Source organism: Metopolophium dirhodum, chromosome 1 (genome assembly GCF_019925205.1).
Source record: "Metopolophium dirhodum isolate CAU chromosome 1, ASM1992520v1, whole genome shotgun sequence".
NCBI classification, from domain to species: Eukaryota; Metazoa; Arthropoda; class Insecta; order Hemiptera; family Aphididae; genus Metopolophium; species Metopolophium dirhodum.
Genome location: NC_083560.1, coordinates 76492005 through 76518227, shown reverse-complemented (window position 1 = coordinate 76518227; position 26223 = coordinate 76492005). Strand labels below are relative to the sequence as shown.

Here is a 26223-nt window from a genome sequence, read left to right as displayed (position 1 = left end):
AGTCAATCCTGACGTAGGTACCTTAGAACAATGTAAATAGGTAAGTAAAATAACGGAATGTTCTGCGTTATTAGCTTATCATTATATCTCAATGTGTTATAATATGTACCTATTCTAATATAAAAACTTGTACGAGTTGTATTATATGTACTATCGAAAGAATAATCGATTTGAATTTCGATGCAAATTACAATTCCTATTTCTCAATATCTAATATGGTGTAAATCACCTATCTTTATTTTGGTGCAAATTACAAACGCTTTTCAAAAATATTGGTACAAATTATATATGTTGTATATATTATGGGTCAATTTTGGTTCAAATAAGACTACAGCTCATTATAATAAATGTATCATTATTATTTAATGTTTATAATAACATGAACATACACATTCTTAAACTTCAATATACATTTTAATTTAATTTTAAAAAAGTCGTTTACATAAATTATAGTAAATAATAAAAAAAAATAATACAATGGGGAGTGTTTACCACCGCCCATTATACTAAGCCGCATCTTATATTCTCGGTAAATAAAGGCATAAAGCATAATATTGAATAACAACCTTTTTTTATTTTTTAACAATATTAAATAGTAGCATATTGCTTGATAAAAATTAAACGAAACTTATAGGTATACTAATGGAACCATTAAAGCAACCCACTCAACCTTTGCATACGTCAACCGACTACACTCAGGATTATCATTATTACGAGTTAAGTAGAAATAACCTTACTGCAGCCAGTAAAGATAGTATAGAGCAATATTTTCATCTAACACTTTATTTCAAGATTACGTTGGATACTTGGATTGCATAGGGATTTTTTTTCTGACAAAATAAGGGGTACTTACATACTGAATTACTCGTCATTATTATAATTTTATAAGTCCGCGCATGCACGGTATAACTAGTATTTTTTTTTATTTTATTTTTATATTACCCCCTTTTTTTTTACTATATTTGGGTTGAGCCTGTTTTTTTAGTCATATTGGCTAAAATATCGGTCTACAATCAAAAAAAAATCGCCGAATATGAGGGCCATTTCAAATTTAAACATAAATATGTTTTTTCTCGATGTATTAAAATGTTTAAGTCCGATCATTTGGATTTATTTAAGAAGATGTTAGCGTATTATTTGTTTTGTCTCTCCTGCCCACGTGCAACATAGACAAAACGCATTTGCACAGAATCGTTTTTCTATGTTTTTAAGTAATCTTAGAGTAAATCACCCATTATAAAAAAGATAGAGCATAATATTTTTGAGGGAATGACATATCGATTACTCTAAATATTGTTTCAAAACAATTTAAACATCATTTAAATTTACAACATTTTTTTGTTTATTGTGAAATTCGAATACAAAGTCAAATAACAATAAAATATAAAATCGATATGTCATTCCCTCTAAAATATTATTCTCTATCTTTTTAGTAATGGATGATTTTACTCTAAGATTACTTGAAAACATAGAAAAAATGATTCTGCGCAAATGCGTTTTGTCGATGTTGCGCATAGGTCAAAGAGAGAAAACAAATAGTGCGCTGACATCCTCTTAATAATAATCTAACGTTTAAATTTTATAACAGGTCGTACGTAAGACGGAAACAACACATGCGGGTACGACGTTCTTTTAATATTTTAAGCTAAAACTTTTTTTTTTTTAAGATATAACCCTTTCACTATCTACTGAATTCGTTTTATCCGGTATACACTACTGTGCTGGAGTAAAATCGTATTTTTTTATATGCCTATATAATATATTTTTAGCCATTATATTTTAGCAGATTCGTCAAGTTATAGCGATTGGTATTATAACAGTTAATAACTTCTCAAATTATCACATTAGGTAATGGAAATAGCTATATAACTGTTGATTTTTAAAATGATATTACACGTATGTATGTCTATAACACCACAGTGTTAAATATTATTTTACTTAGAGTATAAAATATTTTATTTCAAGTACTTTAGTTTGTTATTAAAAAACAATAATAATAATTCAATCTTAAGATGTATCAAAAAATATGTGTTGTTATTAAAACAAATACTGGTCTTATAGGGCGTGAACTTCCGAGAGAGTTTAACAGTTAACATGTTCCTATGGTATTCTATAGCTTATTTAGGTAAGCTTTACTTAGTCCGAAATTCAATCCAACGTAATCCAGTTGAGAAATTTAGTGTTACCTGAAATACTGTCAGTATTCCATTATCACAATATTATGATTGGTACAAATATCTACAATGGTGCGATATTTAAAAAGTGTACGACGGTCAGTACAATAATATATTATATACAACATAAACATAGCATGAGCCATGAATAAAATATGAAAAAAAAAATACATAATGTACAATATTATACTATTTATATAGGTACTATATACATAGGCGCAAATAGTGTTTGAGATTTGAGGGTGCAGAAGATTTTGATGTAGAGACGAAGATTTTTTCACATAATATTCCATTGTGTCGTAAAATCTTCAGGTTTTTAGGAGGTGCAATACAACGGTTTTGGGGATTTTAGTCCCCCAGCCCTAAGTGGAGTACCTGAGAAGGGGTAACAGGGGCCACTATTTGCGGCTATGAGTCTATATTTTATATATACGGGACAACGAATACAAGTTTTATATTTACACAAAGTTTGTATGTTATAATATTATTATAATCGTCTGCGTTTGGGAAAAGAGAGTGGAGACGATTTCGCGAGAAATAAAACTATGAGGCAATACAATACATTTTAAGCAATACAGTGTAATTATATATATGTGTGTGTATAATTAATATAATATTACACGTTGAGGACAAAATATACAAACTCACGAGCACACCGGAAAAAAATTTAAGATACATATAATAATAAAACGTAATTATATACAAAACATTAAAACATAATATAATTATTTACGACGGCGCGTCTAATATAATATTATGTACACGACGCTGTCGTTGTCAAGATACTTTTGTGGCTTATATTATTATGTACACGCGACAATATTATTCAATATACTACTTCACTACTATAATATATAAAAATTATGTCTATTATAAAGTCGTCACTGTGTTTAATCACACATAGTTTATCATAATATTATCATTGAGTATAAATTAATAATAATATATTCAATGGTATTATACAAGTCGACGACTGTGACTACTGTATCACTGACAATGAAACTGCCACTGAGGCCACTGCTGATGCTGCTACTGGTGCCACTGCTGATGCAGCCGATTTCGCAATTGCTGATGTAGCTGATTCGAGCTGGTCGGCTTAGAGGAATCCCATGTCGAGAGCGTTGTACAGGGCCCGAAGGTCGCTGTGGCCAGACACCCGCCAAAACGGAAAGTTCATCTGCAAATAGGTGTGAAATTTAGAAATCGAAATAGGAACTGTAGCTAATCAAATGCATAAAAATAATTTAATTATTTTCTTGAATTTCGTAATTTAATAAAGTATAAGACGTACATACAGTAATTTATTTTATTACATATTTATATATACATTATATTTTTATCGGATTACTATATGTTATTTGTAAACTTTATTCCAGTTACCCACAATAACTGAGTACATAAAAAAATTATCAATCAACTTCTTCGACCACATTATTTCTACCCACAGTGCGAAATTTTACAAACTAAGTGACCCACCTTCTGGACGCCCATACGACCTGTTGTTATAACTATTATTTATTTAATTTTAATTTTTAATTTAATTTTCTTCTGTTTATAATTACTTTAAAACGTAGCCAATAGTATCTTTATTACTAATATGTATTCATTATATTATTACTAATTATTATATATTTTCCCAAATGATAAAAAAATGTAATTCAACAACAATAAGTTAAGATGACGTACGTCAGTGAAACTTAAATTAATAAAAAATTTTTTTAAAAATGTAAGCTTTAAAAATGGTAGGTACATTTATTAATTTTATATGAAAAAGAAGTAACTGATTTTTAACTAAGTTAAGTTACTTTTATTTTCTAATCAACTTGTAACTTTTACAAGTTAAAAAAAATAAAGGTATTTTTAACTTTAAACTTAAATTTTTCTATAACTTCACGTAACGAGGTAAAAAAAAATAATTAACTTGTCCAGCCTTGCAGAAATTACTCTCAAAGTTGAGGATCGAAGCTTTTTTTCTACTCTATATCACTCCACTCACAATCTAAAATGAACGTATGTTTGTATAGCTTATAGCTTAATATAGTCTATATATTTAAAAACAATTCGACCGATTTCAAAGACATGTCCAGAGATTTTAGTTGGAGATGTGGGGAAAGTTTAGAAAGTAGTTTGAATCACGTCAAAAAAATACCAAGTGCGACCAGGTACACCGATGTCGCGATTTTCCGTGTCCTCAGGTGCCTATTCCTTACACTAAAATCGAGATACACCTACCTAACCGTATTTCATATTTCTTCATTATTTCCTAGGTGATGTCAGGTTATACAACTAGTGATATTAAATAATAATAATTATATAATTATGCTGATAATAAGTACCTGTCGGGCGGCCCGTTCCTCTTCGGCTCCGTCACCGATCACCACGTATGTGCACTTTCTACCGTATCTTTGAACCACCCGGTCGAAACATGATTCCTTCGACGATCCGACCGATGCTGCGGACCCCGCAGTTCCACCTCCACCACCGGACTTGCCGCCGCCCGTCGACGGACCTCCACCGCCACCGGAAGCCGAGTACACGTTTTCTACTGCAAAGTGTGGCCCAAGACCGTACAGGAGCAGCTTGGCCAGCGCCGGTATCAGGTGCGTTGTGGTGACCAGCACGTTGACGCAGTTTGGCCTGAGATAATCGTAAGAACAGTTCAGTATAATATTAATTTTAGTTATTAGGTACATTATTATTAATAATGGGAGTGAGTATAGTTAGTGACGTGTAAATTCCCGGGAATAAAGTCACGGAAAATTCCCAAGCATTTTCACAAGGCCGGGAATTTATCGGGAATATTATGATATTTTTTTTACATTATTCGTATGTTAAATTAAACTTATAATAAGTAGTTGTAAATTATCCGAATGTCATATTGTATATCCTAAAATATTATAAAAGGAAGACTTTTGGATGGTTCCGATAACGTACCTATTTAATTTATATCTTTAATATATAAAAAAAATTAGTGTACAACGGGTTGGCGTGCATTGCACTCCAAAACTAGTAACTACTATACCAATTTGAAACCATAAATTAACAAATGAATTAAAAATGCAAGAAAGTCGTTTTCAAGTAAATTGGATGACAAATTCAAACGTTTTAAGAAATTTTATAGGATGAGTTAGGTACCTAAACGTAAAACAATTGGCAAAAGAATGATACTATTGACGGTAAAATACTAAAATGATCACTTACTACGTACTTATTTACACGACACGAGCCTAGAAAATTGCCTATATAGAACGCCTTGAAATGGTCAATAGTGAATCCCCTTAAGCAAAAAGAGTAACGAGGAGTTTTCATTGGCAAACTTCGTCATCCAGATGAGAATTTATTGTGGGTGTTTTGTACATTGGGACCTTTAAGTTTATATAGGTGTGTAAGATGGGAATGAAAGTCGACAGATCCAGAAAGGAAACATTATGAGAGCGACGACGGTCAGCTAAGGGGGAGAGTAAGGTCACTGAGAACCGTTAACATTAAAAGTATATCTTAACTATTACAAAACTATATAACAAATGTTTACTGGACATGCTCAAGTTGTTTGCAAGCTATCACCAGCCAACGGATCCCATACAACCGACCCATACTCAACAATAGGTCGGTAAAGAGCACTGTAGAAGACATTTGATTTAAGTGGTATCTCCTCTTCCCCCTTAAAGTAATGTATAATGACTTAGGGTTTGAAATCAATTTCAAAATCGATTTTAAATATTGATAATAATCGTACAAAAAATCCTTAAAAATCCTCTATTAAATCAAGAGTATAATATCAAAATCAAAATTGTCTTACAAAGCTATTAATAAATTAAAATCGCTATAGTCAATTTTGTCTTCTAAGACCATTTTACACCCACTCGTAATGAAACATTTATATGGAACGCACAATCGACGATCTTGCACGTATCGTAGGCATCGAAATCAAAATTAAAATATTGTAAAAATGTAAAAACTAATATTTTAAATCGAATGAAAAAAAATGTATGTTAAATATCTAATAACAAATTTAAAAAATATTTAATCGATGGTATTGTGCAACGATATAAAAATCATAAAATAATAAAATCTACACATTGTTTTAAATTGAAATCAGAAAAACTGATGCAAAATTGATTTTGAAATAGAAAAATCGTATAAGATTTCAAGCCCTAGCATAATGATGTTATATCTGTGAACCTATAATGTATACAATGTAATAATATAAATATAAATAATGGTCTGTGTGAAATAAGAATAATATTATATTGTACACTCATGTAAACGCACCTCGAATTGATGACGTTCAAACACTTGACAGCCATCGTGAGCCAGTCGTCGGTGTGCAATTCGATGTCGCTCCGAAGTTGAAGCCAAGCGTCCCGTTTGCCGGGTCCCAGCAGTCCTACAACACAAAAATCGAAATTGTTCATAAAACTTAAACATGCAAAGGCCAGATAAATAGGAAAAAATAGGAGTGCTAAGGCGCAAATCTATTTTAAAAAGTAATATCTTAGTTTTAATAAAAATAAAAAAACAACGAGAGTTTGTCTAAGTCACACATTATAGTATAATTTATTAGGTTTTCGAATTTTACGACCGGTTATCATGAAACCCTGCAAATATTGCACCACGAGGGATTTGGATATTATCATCCTGTGTGGTAGATGTTTTACTTGGATAGACAGTGTCGATAATTGAAAAACAATCGGTTTTGGACAGTTAATCGAACGATAAATTGTAAATTGTAAATATCTTATTTAATAATAATAATAATAATTAATTATTAAAAAAAAAAAACAGGTAGCCGCTCTGCTGTTAAGTGGGATAAGTAGTATCTCAATTAAGCACATTAATGGATGTATTACATTTAAATTCAGTGATAAATCATCGTAAACATGAAAACCGATTCTGAACGAAGATGTTCTAACCAAGACAACCAAACAACCATACATTTTTATAATAGTAATACAATTTTAACAAAATATGTTTGTATTTTTTAGTTTTTCCCGATTATTTTTAAAAAGCACTGATAATTTTTAATTTTGTACTCCTAAAAGTACCAACTAGATCGAATTTTATGATAAGTGATGAACTCCTTCAAAATTGATAATAAGTGCATTTTTATCTGCTAGAAAAATTGCCTGCTGTTACAAGAATAAAAAACACATCATTGTAAAATCAATGAAATCGGTACGCCCAAAATCTAAAATAAAATACTAATAAAAAAAAATTAAATAAACAATAATAACGAAAATAATTATTTAGTATTTATTTTATTCATAGTAATAATAATGCATTAGGTAAATATTTAAGTCAGCTAAACGGATGGATAATTATTAATTTTCTACACTAATTTAATAGGTAAGTTGGTAGGTATAATATATTTTGCAATAAATAGCAATTGTGCCAACAATTTTAAAATTATACAAAACAATAATACGATAAAAATTATTTAGTATTTATTTTACTGATAATAATGCATAAAGTAACTATTTAAGTTGGCCAAATAACTTTTTAACTATACTATGTACTAATATTTTATACTTTATGTTAGGTAGGAACCTGGTAGATTCATTATGTATTATGCAACAAACAGCAATATTTTTACCCACAATTGTAATAAATTAATGTACTTTGGTGTATATAATGTATATTCATAGGCGCAATTTGGACAACTGTTGTAGGGGGGCTAAATTTATAAAATACACATATACCCGCAGGGGCTTCACCCCGCAGCCCCTCACCACTTGTCATAATTTTATTAATTTTAATTTAGTAATAATATAATACACAAACATTTAGTTTTGGTATTCAACAATAAAAACAAAATACTTGATAAATCAAATAAATCAAATAAAATATATAACTCAATATTTATTAATGCATAGTGGAGCAACCGGAGGAGGGGGTCCACGAGTTTAGACCCCCCCCCCCTTGGGCCATACCTATAGTGGGTATACTACCCGAATAGTATAAAAAGTGAAAAACGTTTCTTAAGGGGATTCCAGATGGACAGTTTTTAAGGAGTTCGAAATAGGCAATTTCCAAATTGTATGCATGCGGATCTAGTAAATGTATTTTTAAAAGTATAATATAACTAGGTATCATAATATTGTAATTAATTTAAAACACATTAATACATATTATACATAATTATGTCACAACATTTTCCATAATCTTTTTTTCACCAAATTTGGAGGGATAACTTTTCAGTGATAGTAAGTTGTTAGTTGTTACTTGTTACTGCTTACTCATAAGACTTAAAAAGGTCAACAAATATTACACATTAGTACATTACAATTTACACTACATGATTGGTGAGAAGTGAAAATAAAACAATCATAGCTGCAGCCCGCAGCAGTTGCCAACTGAGTCTTAAACTATTTTTCCAAAATTGAATATAAAAACATTGATAGTTGTTAGGTAGATACTACTAAACGTAATACAAGGAAATTGATTTGATATTATTGATTCTCGTATAAACACAACGGTCAAAATTACATTTAGCTAGTTTAGGTAATTATACACGTTACACGTATACTTGCGTAAGACACATTATATCATAAGTAGGTATACCGTATACATACGCCTCAATAAAAAAATGGAGAGTCGTTATACGTCGTATAATACCGCGTATACGATCGACTACACTACGGTATAATATTAGTGGTGTTCCTAGTTTTATTACTCGATTATTAGCAATAATTTATTTACATTGATTATTTTCTCGTATTGCGTTCAATTATTTTCAATTCTTCTATATAATTTTATTTCCTAATGTTTTCAATTTTAAAATAATCGATTATTAATATTCAAATGTCAATCGAACGATTTCCCAGCCCTATATATACACCATAGGTAACATCTGGTATTATAATTACCTCCGACCGAGTTCCGGTACTGGTTGTACAACTCTTTGACCCGCCGGTACCGGAACGCCAACTTCCGCATCCAGTCTACGCCACCACCGCCGCTGGAACCTCCACCACCGGCCCCGCCCCTCAGGCCGCCACCACCACCCCTCAGACCACCCGCGGACGACGGATTGGCGACGGACGCTCCCCCGCCGCCGGCACTCATCAGGTGGTGGTGTTGCTGCGGCTGCTGGTGCTGGTACGGCTGCTGCTGGTACTGCTGGTGCTGGTGGTGGTGCTGCTGCTGCTGCGGGTGCTGCTGCTGCTGGTGGTACTGCAGGTGCTGCTGGTGGTTGTTGCCCGTATTGGCGCCGGTGCTGTTGAAGTGGTGCTGATTGATGAAGTGGTGCTGGTGGTGTTGGGTGGAGGCCGTGGACGCGGAAAACCCATCGGCGCCAAAGTCGTAGCCAGACAGGTCCTGGCCGTTGTCGTCGGACGCGGCGTCGTCGATGTGCTGCGCCTGGTCGCCGCCGCCACACTCCTGCAGCGCACAACACGGTTATGAAGTAAGTAAATAATGTTTTTTTTTTCGTAGATATATTATTATAATACAACTATTATAGGCAGCTGCGACTTCTTATACCCGCATTTAAACTTTTTGAAACCGGGAAAACTTACGAGGACGCTTGCATTACATTGTTAAGCTTCTTCACAAAGTGAAAATAATTTTAAAACATTTTGCAAAATTCAAAAATAAATCATATAAATTTCATATAAATAAATCTAAAAGAGTCAAAATAGTTCAAAAATGTTACATATACAAAAATGCTAGTATAAATGTATATTATGGTGAAAATTTCAAGTTTGTTTACTTTTTGAGTTACACCGAAAGAATAAAATCGATTTTTTTCAAAGATTTTGTGTACGAATAATTATATTATTCCTTAATTTTTTTCCCCAACGCTTCCAAATATTACTGGAAATATTAAATTTTCATCTCCCGAGTGCACCCAAATCAGACCACTGATTTTTTAAAACCTAGACGATCACTGAGTGCTGAAATGAACTTTATATACCGTGTAAACCAAATCTATAAATTGGGGACTAACTTATCCTTGTATAAAATTCAATTAATTTGTTTATTTTGGTGATTATCTTGTCACATTTCAATTAACCCGCTGTAAACACTCTTATTTGATTTCGGCAATTTTACCGACGTCAACATTAAAGCCAAGTCAGCTATCTAGTTGTATAATTGTATATATTATACCTATATTGCTATATACATAGGTGTATGTGGTTATATTGTCGTCATTGTTATAATAAGAACCGAAATGTATGTGGATCGATTACGACTTACCTCAATTTCGTTGAAAAAGAAATTCTGGTCGGCCAACGTGAATATCATCTCCTCCATGCGGTACCCAAGTTGCTGCATGACTCGCTGGTCCTGTGCAAACAATAAGGGATGAACAACTATTGATGAGCACCGCGTCGTTATTAATTGTAATTTTTTGGCGGGTTGAATCACATTAAATGTATTATATTCTATATAATGCAATTTGTTAAATTGTAATTATTACAAATATTAGTGACAAGTGAATTAAAGTAAAATTTGTTTGTTTCAATAATTTATTTACTTGGCGAAAAAATATATACTTTATATGAAACAGCCCACGAAATAACGTGAACAAATTAAACAATAAAGGCATTAGAAGTTCATTATAAATATTACATTAATTCTACTCAAAATAATTTCTCGCCAAGTAAATAAATTATTGAAACAAAACTTGTGTAGTTCAATTCAATTTATTTAGCATTTATTTATGATACCACATTTTTATAGTGCTTAAAGATCTATTTTTTTTTTACTTCCATGGAGTTTGACAAAGTGTTTTTGTTGTGATAATACTATATTATATAGATAAGTATAATAGTATATAATACATCGAATTTTAAAGAAATTTATCTGAAATTGTTTCGGATATATCCATTACCTGTAGGTATTTATATAAAAATGATCCGTTAATACTCTTGAATTAATTTTCACAGTTTCAGGATAAAATGATACTATATTTTGTGCTTTCTTAGGATTTTTGGGGGATGTTTTGTCTTATGTTTTTTATAATGTGTAATTGTTTTATTTAAGTGATTTTTTTTAGTTTCTTGGCCAAATTTTAACTGTATTAATATTCTAATAACTTTAATAACTTTACTTTAGTCTTTAATACTATATGGAATATCATACCTTGCCATGAGCCACCGCGTATCCACCCGTTAACAACGAGTTGAACACGATGATGGTCTCGTCTAGGTCCCATACGAACACCCTGTCCAGCGGCGGGCTCTGCTGCTGTTCCGTGGTCACCACAGCCACTGCCGCCGCCGTCGCAGACACCGACCCGACTGGAGGACCACCGGTTCCGAATTGCTGCTGTTGCATGTGTGGGTGGTGATGTGGGTGCGTGTGGTGTGGGTGCAATATTAACGGCTGCTGCTGTTGCTGTTCCTGTAATGCCGCTGCAGCTGAAAGGCCGCCAGCCGCTGTGGCCGCAGCCGCTCTCCGACCCCTGCCCCGACCACCGCCGCAACGGCCGGTTGTTCCACCACCCCCGCCACCACTGACGGCGTCGTTTATGGCCACCGATGATGCCGTCCGCCTGGACTTGACAGCGGATGGCGAAGACAACACCGCTCCCGCGGTAGGATCTACCACTACGGCGGCAGCTGCGGCCGCCGCCGCTCTCAGTTGCATCAAGGCGGGTGTAGGAGGACTATCTGCGCACGATAAAAAAAAATGTTATTTGAAATAAAATTGGAAGATGGAAAAACGATGACACTATCGTCATATCATTATTATTAATAGTTATTTTTTATTATTAATTAATAATCATTATTCATAACACTGGACGTGGACGGTGATAACAGCAACTTCAGTTATTGGGCATCGTTGTCCGTTCGAAGTTGGTGCTTATGCAAGAGATGAGGATAAAACAACAGATACCAAATGCAACGACGTATGTTTATAATTATAGTTAATTTTAAAGAAATGCTGAAATGTTCACACTCTATGACTTGGAATGGTAGGTGGCTAGACTTGGCCTAGTTATTGAATTATAGGACATCACCAATAGTCAAGTCACAACCATATTTAATACCGATCGAAATGGTCGCAATTGCACGCTATTTATTCACAAGGACCTGTCATCAAAGACTCTGATATTTCATAATTATCCACTAAAAGCATTCAAACAAAAGTTGAAGTTCTTCCGGTTAATAAGCATCCAATTCATCGATTGGATACAAATAAATGCAATACTGCAATCATCATATTAACTTAAAAAGAAAAATATGCATCGTTATTATATTTTTATATAAAATGCAATTCACCAGTTTCTTTTTTGAAATTTTTGTCAGACGTAAGAAACAACTATATTATAAATCGTAATATTTGAGAAAATATATTTTTTTCAGCTAATTGAAAATCTAACGGTATTTACATTTATAAACATTTAAACAAATGTCATGTAATTTACGCCAAAATATCCTATTTATTATCGAACTATACTATAGGTACAGACCTATAGGTACAGACCCCAAATGAAAAATAAACATCAGTGGAGTCATTTGAGTTTTATAATAGCAGTGCCAAACTTAAAGCAGGCCAATTTTATTCATCATTGAGGCACTTTATCTCCATCATATTTAATAGGTACCTATAGTTAGTGGTGCGTGTATAGGGTTGTAGTATTTGTTTGTCAAAACATTTTAATGATTGATATTTCTCCAGGTTTATCATTATTGTTGTCCGGAGAATTGGTAATATTATTCTTCATGCACAATACTTCATTTACATGATATACTTGAACTTTGAACTTTTTAACGCATACAGTGGACCTTTGTAAGTTGCGTGTGGCAGGCCAATAAAACGCGGAAAAATAAGGACTCCCCCCCCCAAATGTGTCACTGTTGTATACATACTAGCGACTGAGGACGAACAATATGAATTATACTAACCGGACGCCGGTGGAGCTGTTAACGAAGGAACGCCGCCGCCGCCGATCACCATCATCTGATGGTGGTGCTGTTGCTGTAAACCGTGTTGCTGGTGAGACGCGGTCGGCACGACCGGTGGCAGTAACATGTGCTGCTGTTGTGGCTGCTGGTGATGGCCACCGTGGTGGTGGACGCCGTGGTGTCCCTGGCCACTGGCTCCAGCACCGTACAGCGCCGCCGCCGCAGCGTAAGCGGCAGCCGTGGCCGCAGCATCCCTGGACGACGACGACGACGGATATCCACCGTTATCGGCTGCAGCTGTGGTTACTACATCGTCGTCATCGTCGTCACCAGCACCAGCACCGTCACTGACGCCATGTTGCTGGTGTTGCAGGTGGTGGTGTTGCTGCGGGTGATAGTGCGGATGAGCGAGGGCGGCAGCTGCGGTGGCGGCAGCCGTGGCCGGCGAGAACTGTTGTCGCTGTTGTTGCTGCTGTAGGTACTGCGGGTGGTGTGGGTGCGTGGCCGTGAACTGCTGGTGCTGCTGCTGGTGCTGTTGCTGCTGCAGATGGTGGTGTGCCGTGGCGCTGGTGAGTTCGTGATGGTGGTGCTGGTGATCGACGAGATGCTGTTGCTGCAGCTGCAGCGGATGATGGTGGTGGTGGTGATGTCGGGATAAGTCTTCGTGCTGCTGCTGTTGCTGCTGGTGCTGCTGATGTTGGTGCTGCTGCATCAGTTGTGGGTGCTGCTGGTGCTGGTGCTGTTGCTGTTGGTGCTGGTGCTGGTGATGCAGCTGGAGTTGCAACTGCAAGTCTCCACCGATTTGCTGCTGCTGTTGTTCGTGAAGCAGTAGCGGTGGTGGTGGTAGTGACAGCGCCGCCGCCGCCACTGACGGATGGTGATGTTGACTGCCTACCGCGTCAGCGCCGTAATAACCGGTGGCCGATGTTCCACCGGTCTGGTGCTGCGACGGGTGCGAGTGCTGGTGGTGTTGCTGCTGTTGCTGTTGTTGTTGCTGCTGCTGTTGCTGTTGCTGTTGCTGCTGCTGGTGATGTAAAAGGAGCAAGTGGTGATGGTGGTGTGGATGGAGGTGATTGCCGACGCCGCCTATCATGTCGGTGAGACCCACTGACGTCACGGAAGAGGGATAACCGTCGCCAATGCCACTGTAGCCGACACCGGAAACCGTTGTCGTCATATCGTAATCGTCCTGTTACAAACACATACAGAAATTAATAATTTAAATACAGTCAATAATAATCATGCCGTGTTTATTTACTACGATTTTAATATCAATATTATGTGTAGTTGCTATAGCACAAATAATCGGTGTCCCGACAAATATTGAGCGCTGCAGTATATTGAGTGCACGACAATTTTATTGGGCTGCCGAAAAAATTGAAAGAGGCGACTATCAGACAAAAATAAAATAGGCATTTTATTTTGAATTTCTAATTATTTTAACAAACGATAGATGAATCACACCAAATTTTACGTATCATTTATACGAATACGGTGTAAGTAAATGATATCTTATTTAAGTTTTTACTTCTCGCTTCTGGGTATAGGTAGGTATGCAATGTATTACGTACGAAATATTTTATTAAAATTTAAAAGTGAAAAAGGTTAGTGATTTTTGTATTTAAAACTTGAGGTGTTCCGAGTACCCGAACAACGAGTCCAAACCGGGTACCCGATATCATATTCAGTACCCCACCGATACTCGTCACCCGGCGTGTTATTAAAAGTTCACTTGGACAGTACCCGGCAGTGGCGGCGGGATATAGGATTATTTGAAGCAAATTGCTTCATGTCTGAAATGGGTGGGTGGGTGTATACATATATATATATATATAATCGTAAGACCTCAACACAAATATCATGGTAAATATTATAATTAATAATTATTAATGACCCCTGCTGCTAATTTTGGTTCAATAAATGGTGTGGTGTTAAAAATATTTAAAATATACAATATGCTTCAAAGTCTCCACAATTTCGCGCCGCCACTGGTACCCGGTACCCGGTGTAAACCTACATTTTTTCCCTGGAATATACCCGGTACCCGGCTTACTGATTAATTTAACAATAAAAAAATTTTTGCCTGCAATAATAATACGTACGAAAATATTTTATACATTTATAATAATAGTACCTACATTGCATTATCGCGATGTAGTAGAAAATAGAAATAGAATATTTCCAAGATTTATTAATTATTGTTATGGGTATAAATGATAATCATACGTTACGTTTACCGATAACAATTTAAAAATAGAGTTACCACAGTTACCACCACACCGATAATAAATAAGAATGTTGTTAATTTATGTAAATTATTACTGGACCAGTACCCTAGACTCGGTTTAAACAGACATTATTACTCAGCCAATACTCGCTACCCGGTTAGTTAATAAAAAATTTTCCCGGAACATCTCTACTTAAAACGGATATTATATAATATAATATATATATAGTGGCTTGGCGTGGCGCGTTGGCTGCTACCAGTCGTGGAATGCGACTGGGAGTAAGTAACGGCCACAGCTACTAGCTCCCGGATGGGTGACCACCCGGGTTCATAGTAGTTAAAAACCTTGCCACACATACACGTGTTTGCTACCTACTGTAACAACCGTTAAAACAATCGTAAAAAAATCAACCTACCTTACCAACCTTACCCCTACCACAGTTCATAACCCCTACAACAGCTAATGGCCATAGTCGCCGGGCTTAAGTTCAATAAAAAAAAAATAATAATAATACATATATATTATACAGATTTAAAAAAAAATGAATTGGCGAAGTATCGATTGTAATACGAAAAATGTCGAATCGGTATATATTAGTTTATTGGATGAGCAAATAATTGTTAATTGTTAGCGGTGGAAATATCACAACCAAAATGATATCATTTGATACTACTAAAATTAAAACCAGAAAAGATTATTTTTTATTATTATTATTATAAATTACCCATGTATAAAATATGCCTACAATTTTAAAACTGATATTTAATTTAATTTTTATTTTAAGGATTATAATTTATAATTATTATTAGTAATTTAGTTTTTAATTTTCATTAGGTATTATCACATATATGTGTATTTGCGTCCTTTTCGTGGATTCAAAGTTGGTTTGTATTTTCCTTAGTGTCCAGGGGTAATGGATTCAAACTGTTAGCTGTAAGGGAAACATATTTATGACAGATACTTTTTTTTTACATGAATATAAGAGTAATATAAATACATTTTCCTGCTGATCCACATGAAAATTATAACGATAGGATGTAGAAAAAGAAATACTGATTTTTTCGTAGAACAATATTTATTTTTAATTCAAGACAATTAAGCGTGGTGACAATTATTCAGTGAATCTCTTTAATTTGAACCTCTTACAATTACGAAATGCAACCTAACTTTGTCGTGTGATGTCATAATATGTTGGATTTAATAAATTGTTGAAGTCAATATCATTACTATTTCTAGTTTGATAATTTTAATACTTTTGTTTCAACGTATCGGTTAAATTAATAAGTACGATAAAATACCACTTCCATCGTCATGGAACTTCCTGACGAAAGTTCTCTTAAATATTCAAGTTGCCAACATACCATTTTTGGATAAGCAAACAGATTTAATATATTGCATATTTCAATTGATAAGGGAATGCCAATAATAGGAATCTTAAAATGTGTTGTTTTTCGCAAAAAAAAACAACTTTTAACTATGTGAGTATGGCATATTAATATATTATACATTTATACAGTATCAGAGTGCAATAGAAAAACCTGACAAATTAAATAACATTTGTTCTAGTCAATTTTTTTAATTTTTTTTTTATGTATATAATTTATTGACTCTTGCGTTACACGTACTTAACATATAAAATCTGATTTAAATGTTTTTTGAAAAATTCAAAAAAGCCAATTTATTAATATGGTTTTTAGAAAACTTTTGATTTAAAAAACACTTATAAAAGTCAAGTGGTTTAATTTCATTGGTTTAAAAGTAGTAACATTTTAAACAATTTTTAAGTTTTAACAATTATCAATTTAAAAATTCTCATGAAATGTTTTTAAAAAGTTTATACTTTTTGAATTTAAAAAGTTGTTTTACAGCTGGATTAACTTTAATTAAATGTCTTACAATCAACATTTTTCTAAAAACTAGATTTACAAATTAGCTAGGCATTTTGAACTTTTCAATAAAAATTTATATCGATTTAAATTTTCTAATTTTTAGTATTAAAAAAAATCTAAAAATATTGATTAGAACAAAAGTTTTTTTCATTTGTCTGGTCTTTCTTTTAGGTTCACCTTGTATTAGAAACACATAATATTTGATATGCTATAAACGCGCAGTCCAAGTTAAAATAATATTATTTTCACTCGTAGTTTATACCTGTTGGCCCTCGGCGGTGGTACTCGTGGTGCTGGTGGTGATGGACGGCATCGGCACCGTCGAAGTGGTCGTCGGCGCAGGTGGCAGCGGAGGCGTCGAAGATGATGAGGAGGATGTCGTGGCCGGGTCGACTTTGGTAGACCCAAGCGTGGCCGACGTTGGTGGCGGAGGCGAAGAAGACTCACCGCCACCAATGGCCACCGGCTGTCTACTCGAATCTATCATCATCATCATGTCCTCGTCGTCGTCGTCGTTCACGTCCACGTCCCCGCCGACGCCACCGTCGCCGGTGCTGTCGGCCGTCACGTTGGCAGTCGCGTCGCCGCTCGTACTCGCACCAACGCCACCGCCGACCACGTCGGCTTCGTCGTCCGTCTCGTCCGTATCGTTCAACAGCCGATTAGCGTCCGGTCCACTGTCGTCGGTGTTCCGCTGACCACGGCCACGCCGCCCTTGACCGCGGTTACCGTCGCGATCGTCACCGCCGACACCGACACCGCTGCTGCCGCCGCCGCCGCCTTCACCGTCGTCAGTAGCGTCTTCTCCGTCGTCTTCGTCGTCTTCGTCTTCGTCGTCGTCGTCGTCGTCGTCGTCACCGTCGTCGTCGTCGTCGTCGTGGTTTTGATGGTGGTGTTGCTGGTGTTGGTGCATCCGCCGTCTGCTCCTCCGCCGCTGATCGTCGTCGTCAGCGACGACCACGTCTTCCTGTTGCAACTGTTGGTGCTGTTGCTGCTGCTGCTGCCGCACCAGCTGAAGATCAAAATCGTCGCGCATCCGACCGAACCCCGATGCCACTTCTCGTACGCTAATTTTTGTGTGTCAAAATCTGCAAAAAAACCAAAAAATGAGTACAACGTCTTTTGTCGAACCACGGTAACGTGTCATATTTTAACGTGTTCAGATGCGTTGCGATGGTGTGTGCTTAATGATTCATTCATTTAAAAATTTTAAATTATCATAACTATAACATCAAAATAAAAATATACGAAATTACTTTGACCTATCTAGATACCCTAGATAATAGTATATTACCTTTTAGTATGGTAATAGTTTAATTAATTCTAATATTAGAAGTAACACGGTAAAAGGATGCATCTTAACATAAAAATGTCCATGTTATATGCAATAGTAATACAGAGACAACCCACATAATATATTATGTATAATGTATATTATACGCGGGTAAAACACACTCTTAACCAATTAATAGATATATAGTAGGTAGTTTATGGATAATATATAAAGAACTGACAAATGTTATCATCTCTAACAGCCTAATAAAATATTATATTTTAATATTGTCGATTATTTTTTTAAATATCGATTATGATTTTATTATAATAATTATTAATATTACGTATATATTTAGAAAAAATTAACGTTTATTTAGTTCTTTAGTTCTTTTGGTTATTTTTGTTACACACTTTATGGCGTATGCTATAGACTAAAAAAATTAAAACGAATAAAAAGTATTTCAAACGAGTTTCTTAAAATAATTATTAGTACTTATTTCTTTATTTTAAGTATTTTTTAAGGTTTTATAGAGCTAAAACATTCAAACTAATACTAACTATAATAATAACATTAGACATAAATACATAATGTTTAATATGCTTATAAATTATACTGAATGATGCTAATAGGAGGAATTCTAATTTTAGGGTGGTGTGAACTATTTTTTAACTAACCCATCCCTCTAATATCCATTATAAGTTAAAAATATTTTCGTTCCCTTTTGTATATCAGAAATATTACTAGTTTTGCAATCAACAATATTATGATTCATAAAGGACAAAATATTTAAATTGATTATTAATAATAATCAATCGTAACATTCTTTTTTCTCTATTTTTTACTTAAAATATTGGTGAGTAACCTTCCAACTTACACATGCATAGTATTATATTATGTAATAATTAATAATAAAATATACAATATTTTTTTTTTCAGGATAAGGTGACAAAGAATGTCGACCAAGAATAAAAGGATAATTTTATTAAAGAAAATGAAGATAACTGATTTCAAAAATTAAACCCAAGATTAATCCAGCTTATAAATTGTTTTAATATAGCACATCATTGAACGTTTATCAATATTACATTCTACACAGTAACAATACTTGTCAACCAAAAAAATGTATAACTTTTTTGAAGCAATGGGTTTTTTTTTGTGAGTTAAGTAGGTAAGCTTTCCTCCAAATGTTCACCTATGCTATTGTCTATTTCTGTAAGCTAAGGTATGGGGTCTGGCGCATTAACAAATTAAAATGTTAATATTTTAAACTTTTTAAGTTAACTACTTCAATTCTCTGTTGATATTGGTAAGTTAGCTATTTCAGTTGATTTTAAAATAATCCATCAAGTTAAAAATGTTTTTGAAATGTTTGTTTTTATGGTTTTATACATTAATTACTGACTGTAATATATGACTGTATAGGTAATAATACTTAAGTGACGAAAAACCTAACCTTCTAGGTGTATTGTAATATAGTTTTATAAACCGATTTCACATTCAAATTCGGCGCATCAAAATCAAGTATAAATATATAGGATAAAACGTTATGACTGCAGCCAGCGAAAAGTCACAATAGGCTTTATTATGCCCGTGATTTTACTACTACATTAAACCGTACTAATATGTCACGAAATTGACCCCTCGACTTGATGCAAACAATATTGTATAAATAAATTGTTAATAGGTCATATTGTAAATTCAATCCCCAAATTCGTCCCATCGACTGTTAAGTCAACCATTTGTGTACAATTTGTCCAGAAGCGCGACCGGACATTAGTATGCGTGGGAGGAGGTGTGGGGTTACATGAAATATACCCTCAAAATGTATTTTTGACTTAATGGCTAAGGGGCGGGCATTTCCAAATTCACAGGGATGGAATATTTACATTCCATCCCTGCGAATTTACAATATTGTTTGCAATAAGTTTGAACAATTTTGCATAGAGTCCTGGGACCTCACTTCACGTACGTCTAAACTATATAGGTATGCACAATATATTTTTTATTTGTTTACTGCAGTTGCAACGTCCGCCATAAATATAAATACTGTAATCGTATGACGTGATATTATTATACCCCGTGCGTTAATTGCCTACTATTTATCGTAGTGGTATAAAAATTTGCGAGCGTCAGCACGGCGGCCACTCGCAGGAAACGGAGATGAAAAATTGCACTTCGATGTCGTGCGTAAATCGCCTTATAGGCGGTGGTGCCGGAAGTCGACGATAACCGCATCAAAAATGTACATAAGCGGATTACACGACGGTACGCGCAGGAAACGAAAGATTATATACAACAGGCGTTATAAATTATATATAGGTAGGTACATCGCAGTATTACAACTTTATAAGTGTTATAACTCTTATAACTTACTATTATTTAACGGTGTACTCGTAAGAGGTCGTTTATTGTTTGCGAGATTATATTATTGTACCTAATGCTTCGAAAGACACTTCGATTCGGAGATCACTGTGAATACGCGCGACAACGTTCACTTTAAATAATATAATATAATATTTGTGTATAATACCAGCCCTTTGTAACGGGTTGAGATAATATTATAGCACTTTCAGAAAAATTGAACTTTTAGCTATATATAATCAGCTGATTTCCAGGCATTTGTGTAGTAGTTGATCTACTATACCTTTTAATCGTATGTGTAATTCGAGAAAATTAAACTTTTAGCATCTGATTTTGAGGCATTCGTGTAGCAGGTGATTTACTACCATATTTTAACCGTATAAGTGTATGGTGTATGGTCGTGATCTATCAAATGTTATCAATATTTCTTAACAGTTACCTACCAATTTACCATCAAGCATATTTTATTTTGTAGTATGCATGATATCGTGGTACTATATACTTCAAAAATCTTACTTTGATGTCTTATCAAAATTTGGTGTAGCCACACGAAGGTTAGTTTGTAAATTATAACAAATATTTATCCGATTTATTGATATGCAATCACGCAAAAAGTAAAAAGAGACAAAAAAGGCATTATATAAAAACATTTAAAAAATTTAATAGCCAATTACCTAATTAGTGTTAAAAAAAATTTACAACCATAATATATCAATATATCCCTACTTCAATCAAACGTCTTCGGTAAAGCATTGATGGTTTGGAATTAAAATATTTTTGTACATAGAAAATGGCATGCCTACAATTAATAATTTAACAAAAAATATAAAATCGTACCTATAATAGATTAGGTACAAGAGTTCCCTAATAAACTTACCTAATAGTTTATTATTATCATATCTTTACAAAAAAAAATAATTCAATATGTGATATATCATACATGTCATAGCGTAATTTAGGCCACGAAAATTGTCCATAATATAATATTTTAAAACTCGTATCAATGTATTAATTTAATGTGGCATACATGACTAACAAACTTATTTTTTTACCACATAATTAAAATTGACAATGTGAAATATTATTATAAGTTATTCTTCAAAAATGCACAAACTGCAGTGTTCTTAAGTCATACATTGTGAATATAAAAAAAAACTGCATAGGCGTAATATAATCTGATTTTTTATTATTAAATTGTTGGCGGTGTTTATTAAACGTTTTTTGACAATACAACAATCACACGATTTAGCATAGTAATATGATAATTTATTATGTCAATATAATTATTATGAATATTTATTATTGCATAACAGTATTATTATTATTGTAATTCATCAACAACCGTGACTCGTGAGAAAGTTATGGTTACGGATATTATTTGTGATAACTATTTAAAAATGTTACTATAAGTTTTTAATACAGTATAATTATTTGTGTTCTTCGTTTTATGGAATTCATATATCCTGAAATCTAAAACCCTGCATGCAACTATTTAATATTTTATACGCGTAAAATTTTAGATCCTGATAGTTTGGTGTATAATATTATACAAAATTCAAACACTCATGGCTACTTCTCATAAACAACATAACGCATGAACTATAGATTTTTAATAGTGGTTCCTCTTGCAATGCTCTATAGATGTTCTATTATAAGGGATTTAAAAAAAATTTCAGGAATCTATATTATAATATTAAATATATAAAGCCCGTGTACCACTCACTCATCGGGTAGCTATAATAATATCACATGTATAGTGTATACCCACCCATGTATGCGCCTCGGCTAATGCTGGTAATCAAAATATAAAAACTATAATAATAGTATATCGACGTTTAGTTAAATAGTACGCGATTTTCAGCCTCTCCGAATTGAAATATTAAAATATAGGTTAGTCCAATTAAAGCGGTGGTCCATACTATACCCATATACCTTTATATCGTATAGGGTATAGTATAGGTATGGAACGAAGGTATAGCCGGTATATTAGACAATATTATATTTTGTATTATATTATTATATTAATCAGAAAGGACCTATCGGGTTCTCGTGATTTTTAGAAAGTCTAAAGTAAACTATATGTTGGGTTTGGTTTTCTGCAGATGCTCGAGGTAGTAGCAATATTTTTTTTTATACTTGATGATATTAATATATTTTAATTTTTAATAGGATATCATTACGACAATAACGAAAAGAATATTTTAGATAACATAGACGGACATGATTATATTTTTATTCTAACTGACCATGCGCTCCTATTGAATATTTGGAATTTTCCTTAGGTCTGATCCCGATTATAACCTAACTATACTTAATACTTGGGCATTCACTAGGTAATTAAAGTATCCATTGTAATAATTTAGTTTTTTTCTAGAAATATAATTCACACAGTTAAAATGATTATGTTAATGTTTAATGTTTAACTATGCGGTTAAAATTAATAAATAATTCGTTTTTTTTTTTGCTTCAAGAAACTGCATAGGCATTCAATTATATATCATAAATAAATAAATATTTCTTGATTCAATAATTTAGTTGACACAGTATAATTGCTTAAAACACTACAGCTAGATTTTGCAATAGCCAATAAATAAGAATAGGATTATGTGGTCATATAGTATACCTATATATTATATAGGATGCATTTTGTTAAGAGTTGCGAGATCACTATAACTAATACAGTACCTAATAACAATGTATAGCCCAGGAAATGGTTAAAAAGAATCGATTAACTTTTTTTAAAGTTAAATAAATAAATATTTCTTACCGTATTGACAGGTAAATAGTATACTATTGTTTGTTAACCATCAACTTAGAACTTTGCGACGTTCTTATTCAGCGTCGACTTAACTAAACTTACTTGTGTTAATATTTGTCATTATTAACTCGAACAAGAGAACTGATGACACAAATAATATACCTACCTATGTATTAGTAAATAAAATATATAGCATGTATCTCATAATAATAATATTATATTCGTATGTATGACGTATCAATTTGATTTACGCGTGGAATAATAATATAATACTATAACGTACCTATTAAAATATGTATAGTACCTATACCTAATGCACAAGGTAGGTATATTATTATAAATGTGAAATTTCGTCGTCGCAGCCAGCGCCGGTTTTCGGAAACGACGACACGAGACTCGTGTGAAACGAAGGAATAATGATAATACGAATACGAATAATAATAATAATATACTGTACAGAAAAAATACGGACGAATGGGAAAATAATAAAAAAAAATACGGAAAAAAAGTGTGACACGGCCAACGCCGCCGCCGCCGCCGCCGAGACGGGCGACGGGGCCCACACACGCCGCCGCGACAACGATGATGATGTTATCGGCGCGCATACATCACCGAGCGGGTCCGCGGCGGGGCGGGTAGGTGACACGCGTCGTCGAACCGGGTTTTTCGTGGTCGTCGCATTCGGTCGTATTTTTTTTATTTTAATTTAATTTTTTCGTTTTGTCTTTTACGCATTAAACGCGCGTAAAAATAATAATAATAATAATAACGATGATAGTAATAATAATAATAATAAATTCCTGACGTTCGACGGCCCGGTCGGTGCGTATTTCGTGTGTGTGTGTGTGTGTGTGTGTGTGTGCGTGTGTGTGTGTGTGCTTGTTTTTTGTATTTTTATTCTATGCCGCCTCTACCGCACCGTCCTGCGGTTAGGTTAGGGAAGTTACATATTTTGGGAAATTAAATTTTATCACGAATATTAGGTACCTTACAAAATTATTCTTAAGTTTTTTTTTTGTATTTAGTCAATTTACATCACTTTATCAAGTTAAATATACAGTCAATATACAGTATATCTTCACAATATTGAATATTTATTTAAGAACCAAAGAAGACAATAATAATGGTTTTTTTTTTTATCATTAAGCCCGGCAACTATGGCCATTAGCTGTTTGTTTGTTTATTTGTAGGGGAGGATACTGTTGGTTGGTAAACACGTGTGTGTAGTTTTTGGCAGATTTCTTTTCAAGTGAGCACAAGTAGGTATCCGTGACTTGTCCGAAGAAAATTGCCACCCATGGCCGAGGGATCGAACTCGGGTCGGCCACTCCGTCCCCCAATAATGGTTTAAGAGGATGCTACCCATGCATTTGTGGTCTCCGTTTTACACACGTACACGACATAACAAATTTTCGTTCACTAGTTTCAATAGTGTGCTATTAGTCTTGATATTAGAGTGATTTGACCTATTATCAATTTTTGAGATGATAATATTATCTGTGCTTAAGCGTTGGCTTTTATTCGATATATTAATTTTCAAACGAGGTATGATCATTTTTATTTTTTGATATTTCACATACCCCATATTTTGCTTAAAAATGAATATTTTGAAAAATAGATAATGTTCTTACCTAAAAGTTTTATAATAGGTCAATTCACATTAGTATCAAAAGAACAGCACACGCCATTGACACTAGTGAACGACAATTTGCTATGTCGTGCGTGTGTAAGACAGAGACAACAAATAATATGGGTAGCGTCCACTTAACACATAATATTGTATTCTTTATACTCAAATGTATTTTAAAATATAATTCAAAGCATTTTCTAAAATTACGTATTTTACTTAAAATTAAAACTTATTAAGAATATAACTTTTTTGTCAAAAAGATAGCTAGGTACTTATTACAAAAACTTTATTGTCAGAAAATCATATTTATATGATATATTATATTTAAACATAATATACGATCAATTGATTCACAAGATTAATTTAAAAAAATAAAGTAACCAGACATTTAGTAATTTTATTACGAAAAATGTATTTCATTAGTTCGTTACAGTTGGAAGTACTAACTTCTAACTTACTCCCCAACACTGAGCGCGCGGCATGTCGTCATACGGTAGACAACGGGTCGGAGGCCGCGGTGTGTAGGTTAAGTCTTCCCCAGTGCCGAGGACAAAAATCATATAAACACACGTCGAACCGTATGGTTTTACATTATTATTATTATTTTTAATTATATGATTTCTGTCGTCGTCATTTGTTTTTCGGTATTCGTTTTGTTATTTTTTTCCTCCTTTCCCCTACGCTGCAGCTGATCGCGACACCGCGCATAATATTATACGTACGTGACAAAAGCATATAGGCGAACCGGAAAAAAAGGTATATTAAAACGATCAAATCCTGCCACGTGATTATAATCCCGTGTATAGCTGCAGTTCGGTACGAAACAAATGAAAAAAAAAAAATCAATACGTCGTGACGACCGTCTAAAAGATAATATTATTACCTATAACGGCAACGTCAAAAGCCGGATTTACACTACACCCGTTTTGTATCTGAATTTGTAGCTAACAAGTGTTACCAATATTTGGATACCTATATATATATATATAGGTACGGAACACGACGACACGACACGGTGTACGTATAGTGTGAACCCGGCTTAAGACGATTT

At 33.9% G+C, this 26223-nt stretch overlaps 1 protein-coding gene across 1 annotated transcript in view; it reads right to left on the bottom strand.

Moving 5' to 3' along the window:
- Positions 1 to 232: 232 nt before the first annotated feature.
- LOC132934514 (AF4/FMR2 family member lilli-like) overlaps positions 233 to 26223 on the bottom strand; it is a 38160-nt gene continuing 12169 nt past the window's right edge. Inside the window, exons 2-9 of the mRNA XM_061000828.1 lie at positions 17410 to 18235; positions 13031 to 14219; positions 11262 to 11791; positions 10374 to 10463; positions 9041 to 9554; positions 6447 to 6561; positions 4511 to 4811; positions 233 to 3351 (exon numbers count right to left, since the gene is read on the bottom strand). Of these exons, the coding sequence (XP_060856811.1) occupies positions 3271 to 3351; positions 4511 to 4811; positions 6447 to 6561; positions 9041 to 9554; positions 10374 to 10463; positions 11262 to 11791; positions 13031 to 14219; positions 17410 to 18183 (3594 nt within the window). The 5' untranslated portion in view covers positions 18184 to 18235 and the 3' untranslated portion in view covers positions 233 to 3270. The remainder of the gene's footprint in view (positions 3352 to 4510; positions 4812 to 6446; positions 6562 to 9040; positions 9555 to 10373; positions 10464 to 11261; positions 11792 to 13030; positions 14220 to 17409; positions 18236 to 26223) is intronic.